The sequence below is a fragment of the Entelurus aequoreus genome, linkage group LG09 (assembly GCF_033978785.1).
Source record: "Entelurus aequoreus isolate RoL-2023_Sb linkage group LG09, RoL_Eaeq_v1.1, whole genome shotgun sequence".
Classification (NCBI taxonomy): domain Eukaryota; kingdom Metazoa; phylum Chordata; class Actinopteri; order Syngnathiformes; family Syngnathidae; genus Entelurus; species Entelurus aequoreus.
Window position 1 is genome coordinate 55,754,156 of NC_084739.1, and position 18,126 is coordinate 55,772,281.

The 18,126-nt window shown below is 37.6% G+C and overlaps 1 protein-coding gene across 2 annotated transcripts in view; it reads left to right on the top strand.

Annotated features, from left to right (window-relative positions):
• Window positions 1-18,126, top strand: part of LOC133656895 (sodium/potassium/calcium exchanger 3-like) — a 267,870-nt gene that overhangs the window by 197,024 nt on the left and 52,720 nt on the right. For both annotated transcript variants that reach the window (XM_062057755.1, XM_062057756.1), the window contains exon 6: window positions 8,908-9,011. In XM_062057755.1, coding sequence (XP_061913739.1) covers window positions 8,908-9,011 — 104 coding nt within the window. The remainder of the gene's footprint in view (window positions 1-8,907; window positions 9,012-18,126) is intronic.

Consider the following 18,126-nt stretch of genomic DNA (forward strand, 5'->3'; position numbering starts at 1 on the left):
TCGATCCCCGCTTCTGCCATTCTAGTCACAGCTGTTGTGTCCTTGAGCAAGACACTTCACCCCCCTGCTCCCAGTGCCACCCACACTGGTTCAAATGTAACTTAGATAATGAGTATCACTATGTAAAGCGCTTTGAGTCACTAGAGAAAAGCACTATACAAATGTAATATACTTCACTTCACTAAGGTCCTCGTGCTGTTGTCTAGTTGAGAAGGGACGCGTAACATAAAGGACAGACGCTATGGACTGGTTCGTTCTTAAAGAACAGTTTATTTAACTGAATAATTTCTACAACAAATTATATAGTCACCAATACGGCGAGTCTTGGCAACAATGGTGTGTGCATTATGCTCAGCTGGCTGGCGATTTGAGGGAGCGAGCGAGAGAGCTTCCAGCTCCAACTCTAGGCTTTATCTCCGTGGCATCCGTCTGCTGTCCAATCATAAACTAGAAACAATAAGGGGGAAACAATTAGTAAAATGACACACAGGTGAAGATATGTATGATGGTGCTGGGGTCCCTCCATCTAGGAGAGTGGGCGAGGGATGGCCACCTCTCGGGTGCTCTTTAAGGAGGCTCCCTTGAAGGACATTAGTGCAGCGGCCGGTTGGGCCTCTCCTGAAACCTTCACAAGGTTCTACAGGCTAAATGTTGCTTCATCAATGGCCTCTGCCGTTCTAGGAGCAGGCAAGTGAACTGTGCTGTCCCTGCCATGCTGGCCCGTGGCTTCAGGGTTGGTATTCACCCCGTGGTTGTGTTTCATTGATTAAAGATGTTCTGTTTATGGGGACGCTTTTTTCTTAGTTGAAAATGGTGGCCTTCATCGGCCTTTGGCTGTTTAATCACAACCTCAATTAACTATGTCCTGAACCAAACTGTTGTTCTGAGAGTTTTGGGCTTCAGTTTTGCCTGACTTTATTTGGTATACTGTTGACCCATACGGGGGTGTCTGGTTCGGCCTCAGTCAGAGATAAGAGACTGAACATTTATAGGTTCTGATCGCGCCCGCAGGGTGGAGGTGTTAATGTGACTGATTTCTTACATTGTCTTGTGAAAAAGTTCACCCTTGGAGAGAGTGACCCATATGGTGGCGTGATGACTTTTATTCTTAGAACCACGGTTATCTTCCGTAACCATCCTATTTCAGAAGTGTGGGTAACACAACTGGCTTGAGTACAGGGGGGCGTGGCTTGAAGGGGGTGTGCTTTGAAAGATTTAATGCGTGTTTTTTTCTTGTCTTTTTATAGCTCGGTTGGTAGAGCGGCCGTGCCAGCAACTTGAGGGTTGCAGGTTCGATCCCCGCTTCCGCCATCCTAGTCACTGCCGTTGTGTCCTTGGGCAAGACACTTTACCCACCTGCTCCCAGTGCCACCCACACTGGTTTAAATGTAACTTAGATATTGGGTTTCACAATGTAAAGCGCTTTGAGTCACTTGAGAAAAAGCGCTATATAAATGTAATTCACTTCACTTCACTTCACTTTTATTTGTGTAAAATATTTTTTATACCATTTAACTCCAACCTAAATTTATTTAGATATATGTTTTGGTTTATTAATAATACATCATAAAACATTTATTTATTTTTAGTAAAAACATAATTTTTTTAAATTAACAATCAAGAAGAATGACTGTGGGCCATCCACAACTTGTGTTGTTTTTCTGATATCGATTAAAGTCCAAACTTTAATTCTGCACTTCATGATCAAACACTCTAACCACTTGACCACATGATAGACACTGCCATTTTATATTCAGTATATCCATGTGTGTCTGGCAAGGCGATTCGATTCGTTATTAAATTTCATATAAAGCACCTTGTTATTTATTAATGACATTTTAAAAGCTAATTTTGTCGGGGGCGGCGCATAGACTTAAAAGAAAAAAACCTGACCTGCTCTCTTCCTGGTCCAATATAATGCACTGTAAACTATAATTGTAATGTTGCAAAAGGTCATGATCTTGCTCACCACTTTAACAACAACACAGCAAACGTTTTTAAATAATGTACATCACAAATATCTCTCCTGTGAATGATGGGGACTCACTCTTATCTCACAGCTGTTGATTGGTCAGATGCTGCTCGCTGTCAATCATTGTCACATCGGCAAATAGGCAGATCAATCAATGGGCTTGTGGGTGTTCTAAAGGGGCAAGCTTCAGTCTGAGCTGGGGTTTTCGGCCTGGTACAAGTGCTTGTCTCTATTCAATAGCGTTACATTACTTTTTGACAATAAAAAGTGCAGGGAACATATTTTTATTTTATCGGTTATCTTTGCTATTTTTGCAGAATAGTATAATTTTTCATCATTAATACGTGTACCCTAGACAGATTATTTTCAGGAAGGGTGGCTTCATATTGCTGTATGACAATGTTTTAACCTTCTCTATTAATTAATAAAATGTAATATCCAGCCCGCTAATCATTATGTATTTGAGGACTCGACCAGAAAAAAAGAATTTAAACAATATTTCAGCCAGCCAAAAAAATACTTACCCCCCACCCCCATATTCCTAAACTGATGTACTAGCACAGAATACAATTACAAAACATCTCTGACAAAGCATGATCGTAATATAAGACATTTTTATTTTGTTAATGTCAGGGTTTCCCCTAAATTGCCAAAATACCTGTAGCGGTGGGGGCGTGGTCGATATGACGCCATTGCATGGTTTGCTATGATGACAAATCTGTTATTATTAAGTATTATATTAGCATATATATATTTCTTACACAATATCGTTTTGTTCTATTTTTAAATTGTTGCTGCTTATTGTAGAATGTACTTTGTTGAGAAGTTTTGTTTTAGGAATTTCTTAAATCTTTTTAGTCACTTTTTCTGTAATAAAAACGATTGTCAACAAATCTAGCATCTATTTTTGGTGTTATTGGCGACCGTTCTCGTGTTTAAAGACTACTTCTGTCGCGCCATGTCCGTGACGAAAAGCGAGCCGCATAGAGCCTGACGTTATACTTGTTTAGCTATATATTGGCCATAAAAGCTAAAAAGAGCGTCAGACTTTGTTTGTTTTCTTTTAATACTTTATATTGTTAAGTGTAACGGCTAATATGAAGCCAGTACATTAGGAGAAACCCTAAACGTAGTTAAACCAGATGTATAGCGTAGTGCTTTTAGTTTGAAGCCGGAAAAGTGTGTGATTGGTTTGAAAAAGTGTCTTGACATATAGTCCAGCACGGCAGGGGAGTCAAAAATGAAGTTTTTTCAATTTATAGTTAACACTTTATTATTGCGTTAACTTTTACAGCCCTAACATATATATATATATATATATATATATATATATATATATATATATATATATATATATATATATATATATATATATATATATATATATATATATATATATATATATATATATATATCCAGAAGTACACGGATGACACAGCCATCGTCGGGTGCATCAGGGACGGCAGAGAGGAGGAGTTTCGGAGGCTGGTGAGGGACTTTGTTGTCTGGTGCCACAGGAACCTCTTGCAGCTCAATCCGACAAAGACCAAGGAGCTGGTCATTGACTTTGGGAGGTCGAGTCCAAGGTCACAACCTATTGAGATCGAGGGAGTCGAGGTACAGACCGTGGACTCATTCAAGTACCTCGGGGTGTGGGTGGACAATAAGCTGGACTGGACTGTTAACACAGACCACTTTTACAGGAAAGGACAGAGCAGGCTGTACTTCCTGAGGAGGCTGCACTCCTTCAACATCTGTAAAAAACTCTTGTGGATGTACTACCAGTCTGTGGTTGCCAGTGTTCTGTACTACATCGTAGTGTGCTGGGGGGCCGGCATATCTAAGAAGGACAGCTCCAGACTGGAGAAACTGATCAAGCGGGCCGGTTCTACGATCGGAATAAAACTGGACTCACTGTTGACGGTGGCAGAGAAGAGGACTGTGGAAAAACTAGTGAGCATCCTGGATGATGCCAGTCACCCTCTGCATACCGTTGTCAGTAGCCAGAGGAGCCTGTTCAGTGCTAGACTGCTTCATCCCAAATGCAGGACTAATAGACTCAAAAACTCCTTTGTCCCACACGCCATTAGACTGTACAACTCCTTTCTGGGGGGGGAGGGGGGTACTAGGATGACAGGGGATGCAAAACAATAACAGTGCAATACTTTTTCATAACATGGTCACTACTGCCTAGTTTCTCTTGTTATATTCTTATTTTACTGTTATATTTTTATTGTCATCGTTGCTTTTTATTTTTATTCTATTGTAATATTTTTCTATTTTGTCTCCATTTATACCCCCATTATTTACTTTTTACTTTTTACAATTTTGTACACTGCTGCTGGAATTTAAATTTTCCTGAGGGAACTCTCCTGAAGGAATCAATAAAGTACTATCTATCTATCTATCTATCTATCTATCTATCTATCTATCTATCTATCTATCTATCTATCTATCTATCTATCTATCTATCTATCTATCTATATATATGTGTGTTTATTAACAAGTTGTCTACAAACTCTTGACTTTACTAACACATTTTTTTAGCATTTTCTTAAAGGAAAAAAAGAGTAATATGGTAAACGTTAAACACAGGTCGTGAAAAAACTATCAGTTTATCCGTTTCTTCCTACTCCTCGATGTTGAGTGCAAACAGGATGGACTTTATTCTAACTTTTTACCTCTGACCAATTGCAGTAGAGCAGGCATGGTCAAGGGAGAAACTGTTGCATCCGAGTATGTCGCCAAAGAGGGGAAAATTGCAGATTTTCCCTGAACACAACCTTGAGATGTATTAATTAAACTTATGCCACTGAAGTGCAAAATTATTTTTTTAAACCCTGAAATAAGCAAGATAAGACAACTTTAAACTACACAAGTGAGGTAAAATTAAAATCTCCTTCTAATCAAAAGCACCTTTCATTCGTTTAAAAAGAAAAAACACAACTGACTTGGTTGTGCATTAAAACGCCTCTGTTCATCAATTTAGTGATATATGACACATGACATTACTTGTGCGTTATTCTTAAATATGATTATTTTTGTTTTTTATTTTGGAACCTTTAGAGCAGTGGTTCTCAAGCTTTTTTCCCCAAGTACCACCTCAGAAAACACTACACAGTATATTTAATGTTTTTGGCCACTGTAACATTACACACAGTTTGAACCGTAACACTATGTTTGAATATTGAATAAAGTCATTCTTTGGCGGAGTCGTGTATAAAGAGAGTATGGCCATCTCGGTTTCAGGCAGTCAGTTTGGTTGTTTTACTAATAGTAGAAAGGTTTTATTTTCATTTTAAATGTTGATATTTATTTTGTCAAATTCTTTCATTTGTATAAACACAAGGAAATAATGTTAGCCCAGTTAAGAGCTGCCAGTACGAAAATGTCGAAAGAAAATGCAGTTAAGAGTGTATAACATTTTTTTATATATGTATATATGTCTATATATATATATATATATATATATATATATATATATATATATATATATATATATATATATATATATATATATATATAGACATATATACACACACACACATATATATGTACAAACCCCGTTTCCATATGAGTTGGGAAATTGTGTTAGATGTAAATATAAACGGAATACAATGATTTGCAACTCATTTTCAACCCATATTCAGTTGAATATGCTACAAAGACAACATATTTGATGTTCAAACTGATAAACATTTTTTTTTTGAAAATAATCATTAACTTTAGAATTTGATGCCAGCAACACGTGACAAAGAAGTTGGGAAAGGTGGCAATAAATACTGATAAAGTTGAGGAATGCTCATCAAACACTTATTTGGAACATCCCACAGGTGAACAGGCAAATTGGGAACAGGTGGGTGCCATGATTGGGTATAAAAGTAGATTCCATGAAATGCTCAGTCATTCACAAACAAGGATGGGGCGAGGGTCACCACTTTGTCAACAAATGCGTGAGCAATTTGTTGAACAGTTTAAGAAAAACTTTTCTCAACCAGCAATTGCAAGGAATTTAGGGATTTCACCATCTACGGTCCGTAATATCATCAAAGAGTTCAGAGAATCTGGAGAAATCACTGCACGTAAGCAGCTAAGCCTGTGACCTTCAACCCCTCAGGCTGTACTGCATCAACAAGCGACATCAGTGTGTAAAGGATATCACCACATGGGCTCAGGAACACTTCAGAAACCCACTGTCAGTAACTACAGTTGTTCGCTACATCTGTAAGTGCAAGTTAAAACTCTCCTATGCAAAGCAAAAACCGTTTATCAACAACACCCAGAAACGCCGTCGGCTTCGCTGGGCCTGAGCTCATCAAAGATGGACTGATACAACGTGGAAAAGTGTTCTGTGGTCTGACGAGTCCACATTTCAAATTGTTTTTGTAATCTGTGGACGTCGTGTCCTCCGGACCAAAGAGGAAAATAACTTGTTATAGGCGCAAAGTTGAAAAGCCAGCATCTGTGATTGTATGGGGGTGTATCAGTGCCCAAGACATGGGTAACTTACACATCTGTGACGGCGCCATTAATGCTGAAAGGTACATACAGGTTTTGGAGCAACATATGTTGCCATCCAAGCAACGTTACCATGGACACCCCTGCTTATTTCAGCAAGACAATGCCAAGCCACGTGTTACAACAGCATGGCTTCATAGTAAAAGAGTGCGGGTACTAGACTGGCCTGCCTGTAGTCCAGACCTGTTTCCCATTGAAAATGTGTGGCGCATTATGAAGCCTAAAATACCACAACGGAGACCCCCGGACTGTTGAACAACTTAAGCTGTACATCAAGCAAGAATGGGAAAGAATTCCGCCTGAAAGGCTTAAAAAATGTGTCTCCTCAGTTCCCAAACGTTTACTGAGTGTTGTTAAAAGGAAAGGCCATGTAACACAGTGGTGAACATGCCCTTTCCCAACTACTTTGGCACGTGTTGTAGCCATGAAATTCTAAATTAATTATTATTTGCAAAAAAAAAAAAAAGTTTATGAGTTTGAACATCAAATATCTTGTCTTTGTAGTGCATTCAATTGAATATGAGTTGAAAAGGATTTGCAAATCATTGTATTCCGTTTATATTTACATCTAACACAATTTCCCAACTCATATGGAAACGGGGTTTGTATATGTATACAAATATATGTATGTATACATATATATATATATATATATATATATATATATATATATATATATATATATATATATATATATATATATATATATATATATATATACATATATACATATATATATATATATATATATATATATATATATATATATATATATATATATATATATATATATATAAATATATATATATATATAGGTTGATTGGCAACACTAAATTGGCCCTAGTGTGTGAATGTGAGTGTGAATGTTGTCTGTCTATCTGTGTCAGCCCTGCGATGAGGTGGCGACTTGTCCAGGGTGTACCCCGCCTTCCGCCCGATTGTAGCTGAGATAGGCTCCAGCGCCCCCCGCGACCCCAAAGGGAATAAGCGGTAGAAAATGGATGGATGGATGGATATACATATATATATGTATATATATATATATATATATTTATATATATATATATATATATATATATATTGTCATGTCTGTGTGATCAGGTTTTTGTTGGTTGTTTTTGGACATCTGGGATCTGTCCGTAAGGGCGGGGGGGCTCTGTCATGTCTGTGTGATCAGGTTTTTGTTTTGGCCATGTGTTTGTTTTTTGGACTCTTTTTAGTTCCTGGTTGCACTTCCTTGTTTGTTTGTTTCCATAGCAACTCATTAGTTTTCACCTGTCCTGTCACGCACCTGTTTCACGTTTCGAGTCACGCACCTGTTTTCACCAATCATGTCTGTATTATTTAAGTCCATTGTTTTCTGTTAGTCGGCCTGTCGACATCACATTCATGCTCCACATTTATGCTCTGCACCCTTTATGATCACGCTTCTTCACGCCATGTTCACAGTTCCTTGTCAAGTAAGTTTTTGTTTAATGTTTATAGTTCTCCGCCATTGTGCGCGCCTTTTGTTTTCCTAGTCAAGTTTTTTACCTCCGCTGTGAGCACTTTTTGTTTATACCCTTTTGAGCCTTTTGAGTTTAAATATTAAACATGTCCTCACCTGCACGCCATGTCCGGTCCAATTCATTTGCACCACGGGAGAACAAACCACGCCATAGACCCAGTCATGACATATATATATATATACATATATATATATATATATATATATACATATATATACATATATATATATATATATATATATATATATATATATATATATATATATATATATATATATATACAGTATATATATATATATATATATACAGTATATATATATATATATATATATATATATATATATATATATATATATATATATATATATATATATATACATATATGTATATGTAGATACTTATTTATTTTGTATCTTATTTATCTTTGAAATTAATTTTCACTTACACAGGGAGGTACATGTTTTTATCACACATACATGTTATTAGGCTGCTATGTATTCATGACATGAGGTCAGCACTCGCACAGCAACTTCATAATGAATTATGTCGTTAAATTAGGTTTAACAAAAATGATTTAGTGTCTCACATTTCTTATGACACAAGCCAGACATCCGTGCAGTAATACTTTTCCAAAAGTTTTGCTTTTAAAAACGAAAACGGCGCTTGAAATGCGGACAAAAGGCTAAAACGCACACAAAAGTATGCCTTTTCCAAATATCCATATTTGTGTCAAGAGCCTTACTTTTTTGAATTCCTGCAACTATAAACAACACATAAACAACACAACTATAAACTGTAAATAAATAATAAAACAATACAATTAAAATAAACACATTACTTTGGCTCATACACAAAATAATTTTTTTAACAAGTTCAATAATAAATGTTGCTTGTGTGTCTTATTCTCAGGAGTGTTCATTACGAAAGGAGATGTCGGGGTTGGCACCATTGTCGGCTCAGCTGTCTTCAATATCCTGGTTATTATTGGAGTATGCGGGATATTTGCTGTGCAGGTAAAGTACTATTTCAAATATGTGTACAATGTATTATGTAGAATGACCTTCAACTTGCCAATGATACATTAGACCAGGGGTCACCAACGCGGTGCCCGCGGGCACCAGGTAGCCCGTAAGGACCAGATGAGTCGTCCGCTGGCCTGTTCTAAAAATAGCTCAAATAGCAGCACTTACCAGTGAGCTGGCATTTACAGAGAAAAAAAGTGCTACACTTTCCCTCTGTGCAGATGCTGCTGAAAGACAATGCTTCTGCATATGAGGCTTTTGACAAAGTTGCAGAAAAGTACTTTCAGGTCATAAACAGAGTTGGGCAAGAGTTTGAGAACAGGTTTTGTGACCTGGATCAGCTTGAGCCATGTGTGTCGTTCATTTCTAATCCTTTCATGAACGTGGACATATCATGCATTGTTGAGCAGTTAAGTGCAACATTCAGCCTGGATGCTGAACAGGTGGAGATTGTTTATTGTTTATTGTTTATTGAATGGATCCCCATTAGCTGACGCCAAGGCGACTGCTAGTCTTCCTGGGGTCCATATAGGAGCATACAAAATTTAAATACAAAGAATACATGCATTACCAGACATTATACAATGGAAAAATACAACATAAGATAAAAATCTAGTTAAAACCAGTATTAAAATTCACGTCATGTGGGCAGCTGCAAAAGGTGTATCTTTAAAGCTGTCTTGAATGACAATTTACTTTGTGAGAGATTAATGTGAGGTGGCAACCCATTCCAGAATGATGTACATCTATACATGACTGTATGTTTGAGGGAATTGGTCCTGGGAGCAGGAAGTGTCAAATAGCCATTGCTGGCATTCCTAGTGTCATGAATATGTGTGTTAGTTGATTTTAAAAACTGTTTGTAAAAGTAATCTGGTGATTGATCTAAAATGATAGTTCGAAAGAACATTAGGAGACTACAATGCATCTTTTGTTCAACAGACAACCAGGACAGGCGTGAATGCATGTATGAAATATTAGTGTGCAAAGAACATTTAAGTACCAGTCTAGCCGCTCTGTTCTGTACAAATTGCAGTTTGTTCAGGTCAGACTTAGTCGTAGCGGACCATTCTATAGGACAGTAATGAAGATGACAGAAAACCAAGGACTGTATCACTTGAGCCATTGTTGAGGATGTCAAGAAGGTGGAGCACTTCCTGACCATGGCTAGACCTCTTCCCATTTTCATTGAAATACCATCAATATGATCGGACCATGACAGTTGACTGTCTAATAGCACACCAAGCAGTTTTGCTTTTTTGACCTGCTTAATAGGTATGTCTGACATTGAAATATGAAGCTGTGGGTCATCAACAAGCATATGCCTGGATCCAAAAAGAATGCTTTTTGTTTTGTCAATATTCACAACAAGTTTACTATTATTTACCCAGAGTGACACTCTCTCCAGGTCCTGATTTAAGTTATTTTGTAGGTCATTTAAGGTAGAGGCAGTACTGTATAGAGTTGTGTCATCTGCATACATAACCATATTGGTGTTTGTTGTAACACAGGGAAGATCATTAGTAAAAATAATAAAAAGTAAAGAACCTAAGCAGCTTCCTTGAGGCACGCCGCAGTAATTGTACTTGCGTTCAGATAGGCTACCATTAAAACACACTCTCTGTGATCTTCCTGATAGATAGCTCAACATCCAAGAAAGTGACATACTATTAAAACCATATTTTCTCAGTTTGGAGATCATTATGTTGTGATCTATGACATCGAATGCTGCACTAAAGTCAATCAGGACAGTACCAACCATCTTCTTGACATCCATTTGTGACAGCCAGTCATCAGTCAGCTGAGCTAAAGCAGTAGATGTTGAGTGACCTTGCCTATAAGCATGCTGGGAACACGACATCAGTTTGTTGTAGGTAAAGTAATCTTGAATTTGTTTGAAAACAACTTTTTCCATCAATTTACTAAGAACAGGAAGTATGCTTATTGGTCTACTGTTTTTACCAGTAAAATCTTTATTTTTGTCCTTGGGTAGAGGGATGACCTTGGCCTCCTTCCAAACCCCAGGACAGACTCCATATCTTAATGATTTATTAAATATATGACAAATCGGAGTTAATACATGGCATGCCGCAATTCTTAACAATTTGCCATCTAACATGTCCGTCCCAGCAGGTTCATCAGATGGCAGTGATAACAACAATTTTTCAATATCAGAACTACCAACTGGTACAAAATCGAACCAGCAGTTTTTACCCTTCATTATGTGATTTTCAATTAATGTGCATGAGGAGGAGCAATCAGAAGGCGTCATATTCACTCTCAGATTTTCCACCTTGTTTGTGAAGTAATTATTAAAATATGTAGCAATTTCCATTGGCTTAGTCAGGTAAGCTCCATCAACTTCTATACACAAATTTGTTTTACATGATGCTGATCTTCCCATTATTTGATTTAAAAATTTCCACAATTGTTTACCATCATGTCTAAAGTCTTTGTCTGATAATATACCTTTTTATTACCTCTATTTATTTTAGTTACACGATTTCTTAATTTACGATAGATCATCGCATCAGAAAGTAGACCAGAAGAGTCCGCCAACTTTTTAGCCTGGTTACGTTGCTTCATAAGTGCTTTGAGCTCATTCCCTAACCAGGGGGCGCCATTTGCCTTGACAGTTGTTTTCCTGACAGGAGCATGCTTATCGGCAATCTGCAAAAATAACTTCATGAATGTGCTCAAAGCAGCTTCAGGATCCTCCTCAAGACACACAGTTTCCCAGTTAACATGTTTCACATCATCTATAAATTTTACTTCATTAAAATATTTATAAGACCTTTTATGTATTGTTACACTAGGAGCTTTGGAGAGCTTGGTCTTCCTCCTTATTGCAATTAAGTTGTGGTCCGTAAAGCCAAGAGCTATTGATACTGTTTTAGTGCATTTATCAGGAACATTAGTGAATAGGTGGTCAATGCATTTGGATGACTTTAGCCCATTTCTATTTATAGTTGATCTGGTTGGTAGTGTAATGGTCTGTGTGAGGTTACAGGCATTAGTTACAGCAATAAGTTTCTTTTTCAGCGGGCACATAGCGGACCAATCAATGTTTGTGTCCCCAGTAAAATATATCTCTCTGTTCTCATCACTAGATTTATCCAACATCTTGCATATTAAATCCAGGTATTTTATATCGGCACTAGGTGGTCTATAGCAGCACCCAACCAGTATGGGTTTGGTCTGTGGCAGGTGAACCTGGATCCACAGGGCCTCAATATCAGCCAACATTAAATCATGTCTTACTTTCACAGGAATGTGACTCTGCACATACACAGCTACACCTCCACCATATCTTGTTCTATCATTCCTAAAAATTGTGTATCCGTCTACAGCTAATTCAACATCCTCAAAAGAGGAGTCAAGATGGGTTTCAGATATTGCCATAATGTGTATATCATTAGACTTCATTATCATACATAAATCAGGGATTTTATTTCTTAAGCTACAGATATTCAAGTGAGCTATCAGTAGGCCTTTGCCGGGTAGTTTAAGGTTGTATGGAACCATGATGAAGAGAGAGAGCGATTGATGACTTATATTGCTTTTTACAATTGACCCTGAAACACAGTAGTGTAGGCCTGTTTTGAGGCATAAAAAGCTGTACAGGTAGACATATATAACACCGCCCAACTAGTACATAGGCATGACATCTGCAACTGCAGCAAAAAACTAACGAATAAAATGGGAAACAATGAGTGGCAGTCATTATGTGTGTGTGAAAAGTGTCCATGAGTAGACACAGGGGTCCTACCTCGCCGCAGATAGTTCCTCAGATATCGAATTTGTCCAAATCACTGATGTCGTTGATGACCATGACTTTCTCCTCTTCTGGGGTGGTACCATTCAGCTTGATAAACACTTTACAGCTGGCAGTCCATGTAGACTGAATTTTGCTTTGCTTCCTCAGGATTCGTGCGCGCCTGGCGATCTAACCATTCCTTTTGGTGAGATGTTCGTTAATGTACACCTCCGTTCCTTTTAATTTGCAACTTGGATTTAGGCTAGAAACGAGCCACACTAACGTAGACACTTAGCTACGCCGGAATTTACTATTTTACCGGGTACTCAAGGGCTACTGCCCGCCCGAGTGGCACAGCACACGCCGCTCTGGTCGCTCTTTTGCTACACACCGTGAGAAAGTTTCGCCCTGCTTCCTTGCCTGCAGGTGTGGGATAACCTCCATTGATTGAAATTGTAACACTGCAAAATGACCTCCACCTCAAAGCCCAACAGGCTGCACCAAACTTTTGGTGCCTTGTTGACACAGAAAAGTACAGTGGTGTATGTGCAGCAGCTATGAAGGTTGCAAGCCTGTTTGGTTCAACTTATCTTTGTGAATCAGCCTTTTCTGACATGAACTTCATCAAGAACAAACACAGAACACACCTCACTGATGCACATCTGCAAGACTCACTCAGAGTGGCAGTGTCAAGTTACACACCAGAGTACAACACACTAGTTAACAGCATGCAATGCCAGGCTTCCCACTAACTGACAAAGAAACAGATAACAGATTTGGTGTCCAGTTCAAAGTGTGACATGATTTATTTAAAAATTTGAGAGTTGACTTTTGTATTTTACATGAGTTATTATTTGTACAAACATGGTGCAAAGTTATTCATGATTTGTTAAAAAAATTTAGTGGCTAGCTAGTTAAAATGGGATATTGTGATTTCTCAAGACTGTCTTAGAAGTGATCATTTGAAAATGTTCAATTTGAAAAATGTGCACTTAGAGAAAATATAAAAATAAAGTGTTGCATATTGATATTTATCTGTTTCTATATATATTTATTGTGAGAAATCATTAAGATTATCAGTGTTTCCACAAAGATAAATATCCTTAATTATTAATAATAACATAGAGTTAAAGGTAAATTGAGCAAATTGGCTATTTCTGGCAATTTATTTAAGTGTGTATCAAACTGGTAGCCCTTCGCATTAATCAGTACCCAAGAAGTAGCTCTTGGTTTCAAAAAGGTTGGTGACCCCTGCCTTAGACTGACATGGAAGACATGATTGCTTTCACTGACTCCAGTTCTTATGAGTCACTAACTGAAGTGAATCAGGTATTTGATCCACTAGAGCAGAAGTCTTCAAAGTTTTCCAGGCCAAGGACCCCTAAACTAATAAGGAGATGGAGCAGGGACCCCTACTTATATACCTTGTATACAATTTTGATTGTGCTGCTTCTAAAGGTACCTTGGTATTGCGCAATACGAGGATATTCAAATAATACAGTATAGCATGCTAATAGCTAGCTGGAAACTTGCCCATTAATTGCTAGCTGCCAGTTCACACCGCTAATTGCTAGCTGGAAATGTGCACATTAATCCAGAGGTCTACAACAGGGCGTTCGTGACGCCCGAGGGTTTTGCAAGGGTGTCGTAAAACTTTTAAATGAATAAACTTTTTTTTAATATATTTTTTTCATATTCCCCCGCTAGTGAAAAATTCCCCAAGTGTAAACATCTTTAAACACACATTAACATGTGTCAAACATACTGTATTGTAGTTCATAAATGGCAGTGACATGGCCACCATACTCACTGCACCTTGCAGCTTTAAAATAAAAACATGAAAAAATAATTATATTAATATATTCATGTTAGCATTTAAGATAGGTAGCGATTAACGTTCCAGTTGACAGCTAGCGATTGGCGACACTAGCTGCCAGCTCGGGATTAGCGCGCTGGTTGTCTGCTATCAATTAATAGGAAGGTTTTCAGCTAGAAATTAGCACTTTTGTTGCCAGCTCGTGATTAGCGCGCTGGTTGTCTGCTATCAACTAATACGAAGGTTTTCAGCTAGCGATTTGCGGAGCAAGCTGACATTTAATGCGCTAAATATCAACTAGCAATCAACACGCAAGTTTCCAACTAGCGATTAGCGCACCTGTTGCCATCTAGCTCAGCATGCTATACCATACTTGCCAACCCTCCCGAATTTTCCGTGAGACTCCCGAATTTTAGTGCCTCTCCCGAAAATCTTCCGGGACAACCATTCTCCCGAATTTCTCCCGATTTCCAGCCGGACAACAAGGCACGCCCCCTCCAGGTCCATGCGGACCTGAGTGAGGACAGCCTGTCGTCATGTCCGCTTTTTTTCCATACAAACAGCGTGCCGGCCCAGTCACGTTATAACATCTACGGCTTTTGGAGAGTGCACAACTGTACACACAACAAGGAGACGAAGCAGAAGAACGAAGAAGAGGCAGTCATGGCGACGACGAGTAAGAAGAAGAAGTACGCTTGCAAGTTATCAGAGAGGGTGTTGAGCATGAATAGAAAGATAGTGACAGAGAATAGAACGAGGATGGACAATTCAACCCTAAACTCACTCCTTTCCTGCAAATTAAATTTCACAGATGCTGCCCGTACCTATGCTCCTTCAAAGGCTGTGCTACTGGCTGCAAAGCATTGCACTCTCAAATACAACAAAGAGTAGAGGAGTGTTATGGGTGTGTATATGTGTAAATAAATTAACACTGAAATTCAAGTATTTCTTATATATATATATATATATATATATATATATATATATATATATATATATATATATATATATATATATATATATATATATATATATACATATATATATACATATATATATATATATATATATATAAAATATATATATATATATATATATAGCTAGAATTCACTGAAAGTCAAGTATTTCTTTTATATATATATATTTATATATATATATATATATATATATATATATATATATATATATATATATATACTACCGTTCAAAAGTTTGGGGTCACATTGAAATGTCCTTATTTTTGAAGGAAAAGCACTGTACTTTTCAATGAAGATAACTTTAAACTAGTCTTAACTTTAAAGAAATACACTCTATGCATTGCTAATGTGGTAAATGACTATTCTAGCTGCAAATGTCTGGTTTTTGGTGCAATATCTACATAGGTGTATAGCGGCCCATTTCCAGCAACTATCACTCCAGTGTTCTAATGGTACAATGTCTTTGCTCATTGGCTCAGAAGGCTAATTGATGATTAAAAAACCCTTGTGCAATCATGTTCACACATCTGAAAACAGTTTAGCTCGTTACAGGAGCTACAAAACTGACCTTCCTTTGAGCATCACATTTGTGGGGTCAATTAAACGCTAAAAATGGCCAGAAAAAGAGAACTTTCATCTGAAACTCGACAGTCTATTCTTGTTCTTAGAAATGAAGACTATTCCACAAAATTGTTTGGGTGACCCCAAACTTTTGAACGGTAGTGTATATATATATATATATATATATATATATATATATATATATATATATATATATATATATATATATATATATATATATATATATATATATATATATATTAAAGATTAAAGATTAAAGTACCAATGATTGTCACACACACACTAGATGTGGTGAAATTTGTCCTCTGTCTTTGACCCATCCCACGCCCGGGAATCATTTTGGTGATTTAACCCCCAACTCCAACCCTTGATGCTGAGTGCCAAGCAGGGAGGTAATGGGTCCCATTTTTATAGTCTTTGGTATGACTCGGCTGGGATTTGAACTCCAACCTACCGATCTCTATATATATATATATATATATATATATATATATATATATATATAAGAAATACTTGAATTTCAGTGAATTCTAGCTATAAATATACTCCTCCCCCTTAACCCCGGCCCCGAACCCGCCCACCTCAACAACCCCCCCCCAACCTCCCGAATTCGGAGGTCTCAAGGTTGGCAAGTATGTGCTATACTGAAATATTTAAATATCTTAGTATTGCACAATAAAAGGTATACTTTAGGACCAGTTTACTTTAAACACAATCATCATTTTACACAAGATATATAAGTAGAGGGAACTCGCTTGATCTCTCCATCAGTTTGGGGGCCTTGGCCTGAAAAACATTAAAGACCCCTGCTGTATAAATTTGTGATTAAAAAAAAATATATATATATATACATATATATATATTTTATTTATTTTTTGTTGCGCACCCAATGTTGAAGACCTCAGCAATAAAGTCACTGTTAGAATTTCCATCGTTGAACAAACAATTCCCTCAGTCCACCATCGAGCTTTACTAGGTGCAGTTCCATTATCCTTAGAAATGCACAAAACCCAAATATCGCATATAAAAACTGGTAATGGAAACACTCAAAAACCTCTCAAATATTGCAAAAAACTTTTCTCGCTCTCATGAGGTGTTTTTGAGACGTTTCGATATTGACGTTTTTCGCAAAAGCTAGATGGAAACTCTTATTCCATTTGGAGGGCACCTAAACACCGAACCGACGGGGTTCCCATGCAGGACAACCAGGGCAGACGGGTGCCTTCCCCGCAATAGAGGCCAACCCGCAGGCTCGGAGAGACCAGCATGCCCGAACAAGTGTTAAGGGGGCCGTAAGGAAGTTGCCTTTGAGCAATCAACCACTGCCTTCGTCTTCTATTGACATCACTAGGCAGTCCACTTCCTCAAAGTGGAGTCTCACGGGAGGAGATTTTATGAAAATTGCGGCTCATGACTCAAAACATCCTTTAATGGAAACACCTACAAGTCGCAAATGTACTTTATCAACATTTTAGAAATATCGCTTTTATTTTGTGAAAACCTGCGATAGAAACACAACTTCTAACTCACCGGTAGACTGACTGAATCGTTTTGTTTTGTCAAGCATGTAATTTATCAATAATTCCTTATTCAGTAAAAAAATTGCAATTTCAAGCGACTCATTCCTGACTTGATCATCTCTTATTCCAAGCCTTGCTGTACAGATACCAAGCTATTAGTTTCATCTCCTTGTGTTGTTTTAGGACAGGTATGTCAAAGTCAAGGCCCGCGGGCCACATTCGGACCGCGAATGAATTATCTATGGCCCCTGGAATGATATTTGATTACTATTAGAACCGTCCCGCAGGCCTGCTTTGAAGGAAGTTTGTTTTTGTCTGTGAGCCTGTTGAAAAATGTTTTCACTTGAAATTGGTGATAGAGCCATACAAAAATGTTGGATTATTCATTTAATATGTTTTAATAAACATTGAACCAGTCCAGCCCTCGGGTTGTAGCAAATTGGGTTTTTTGGCC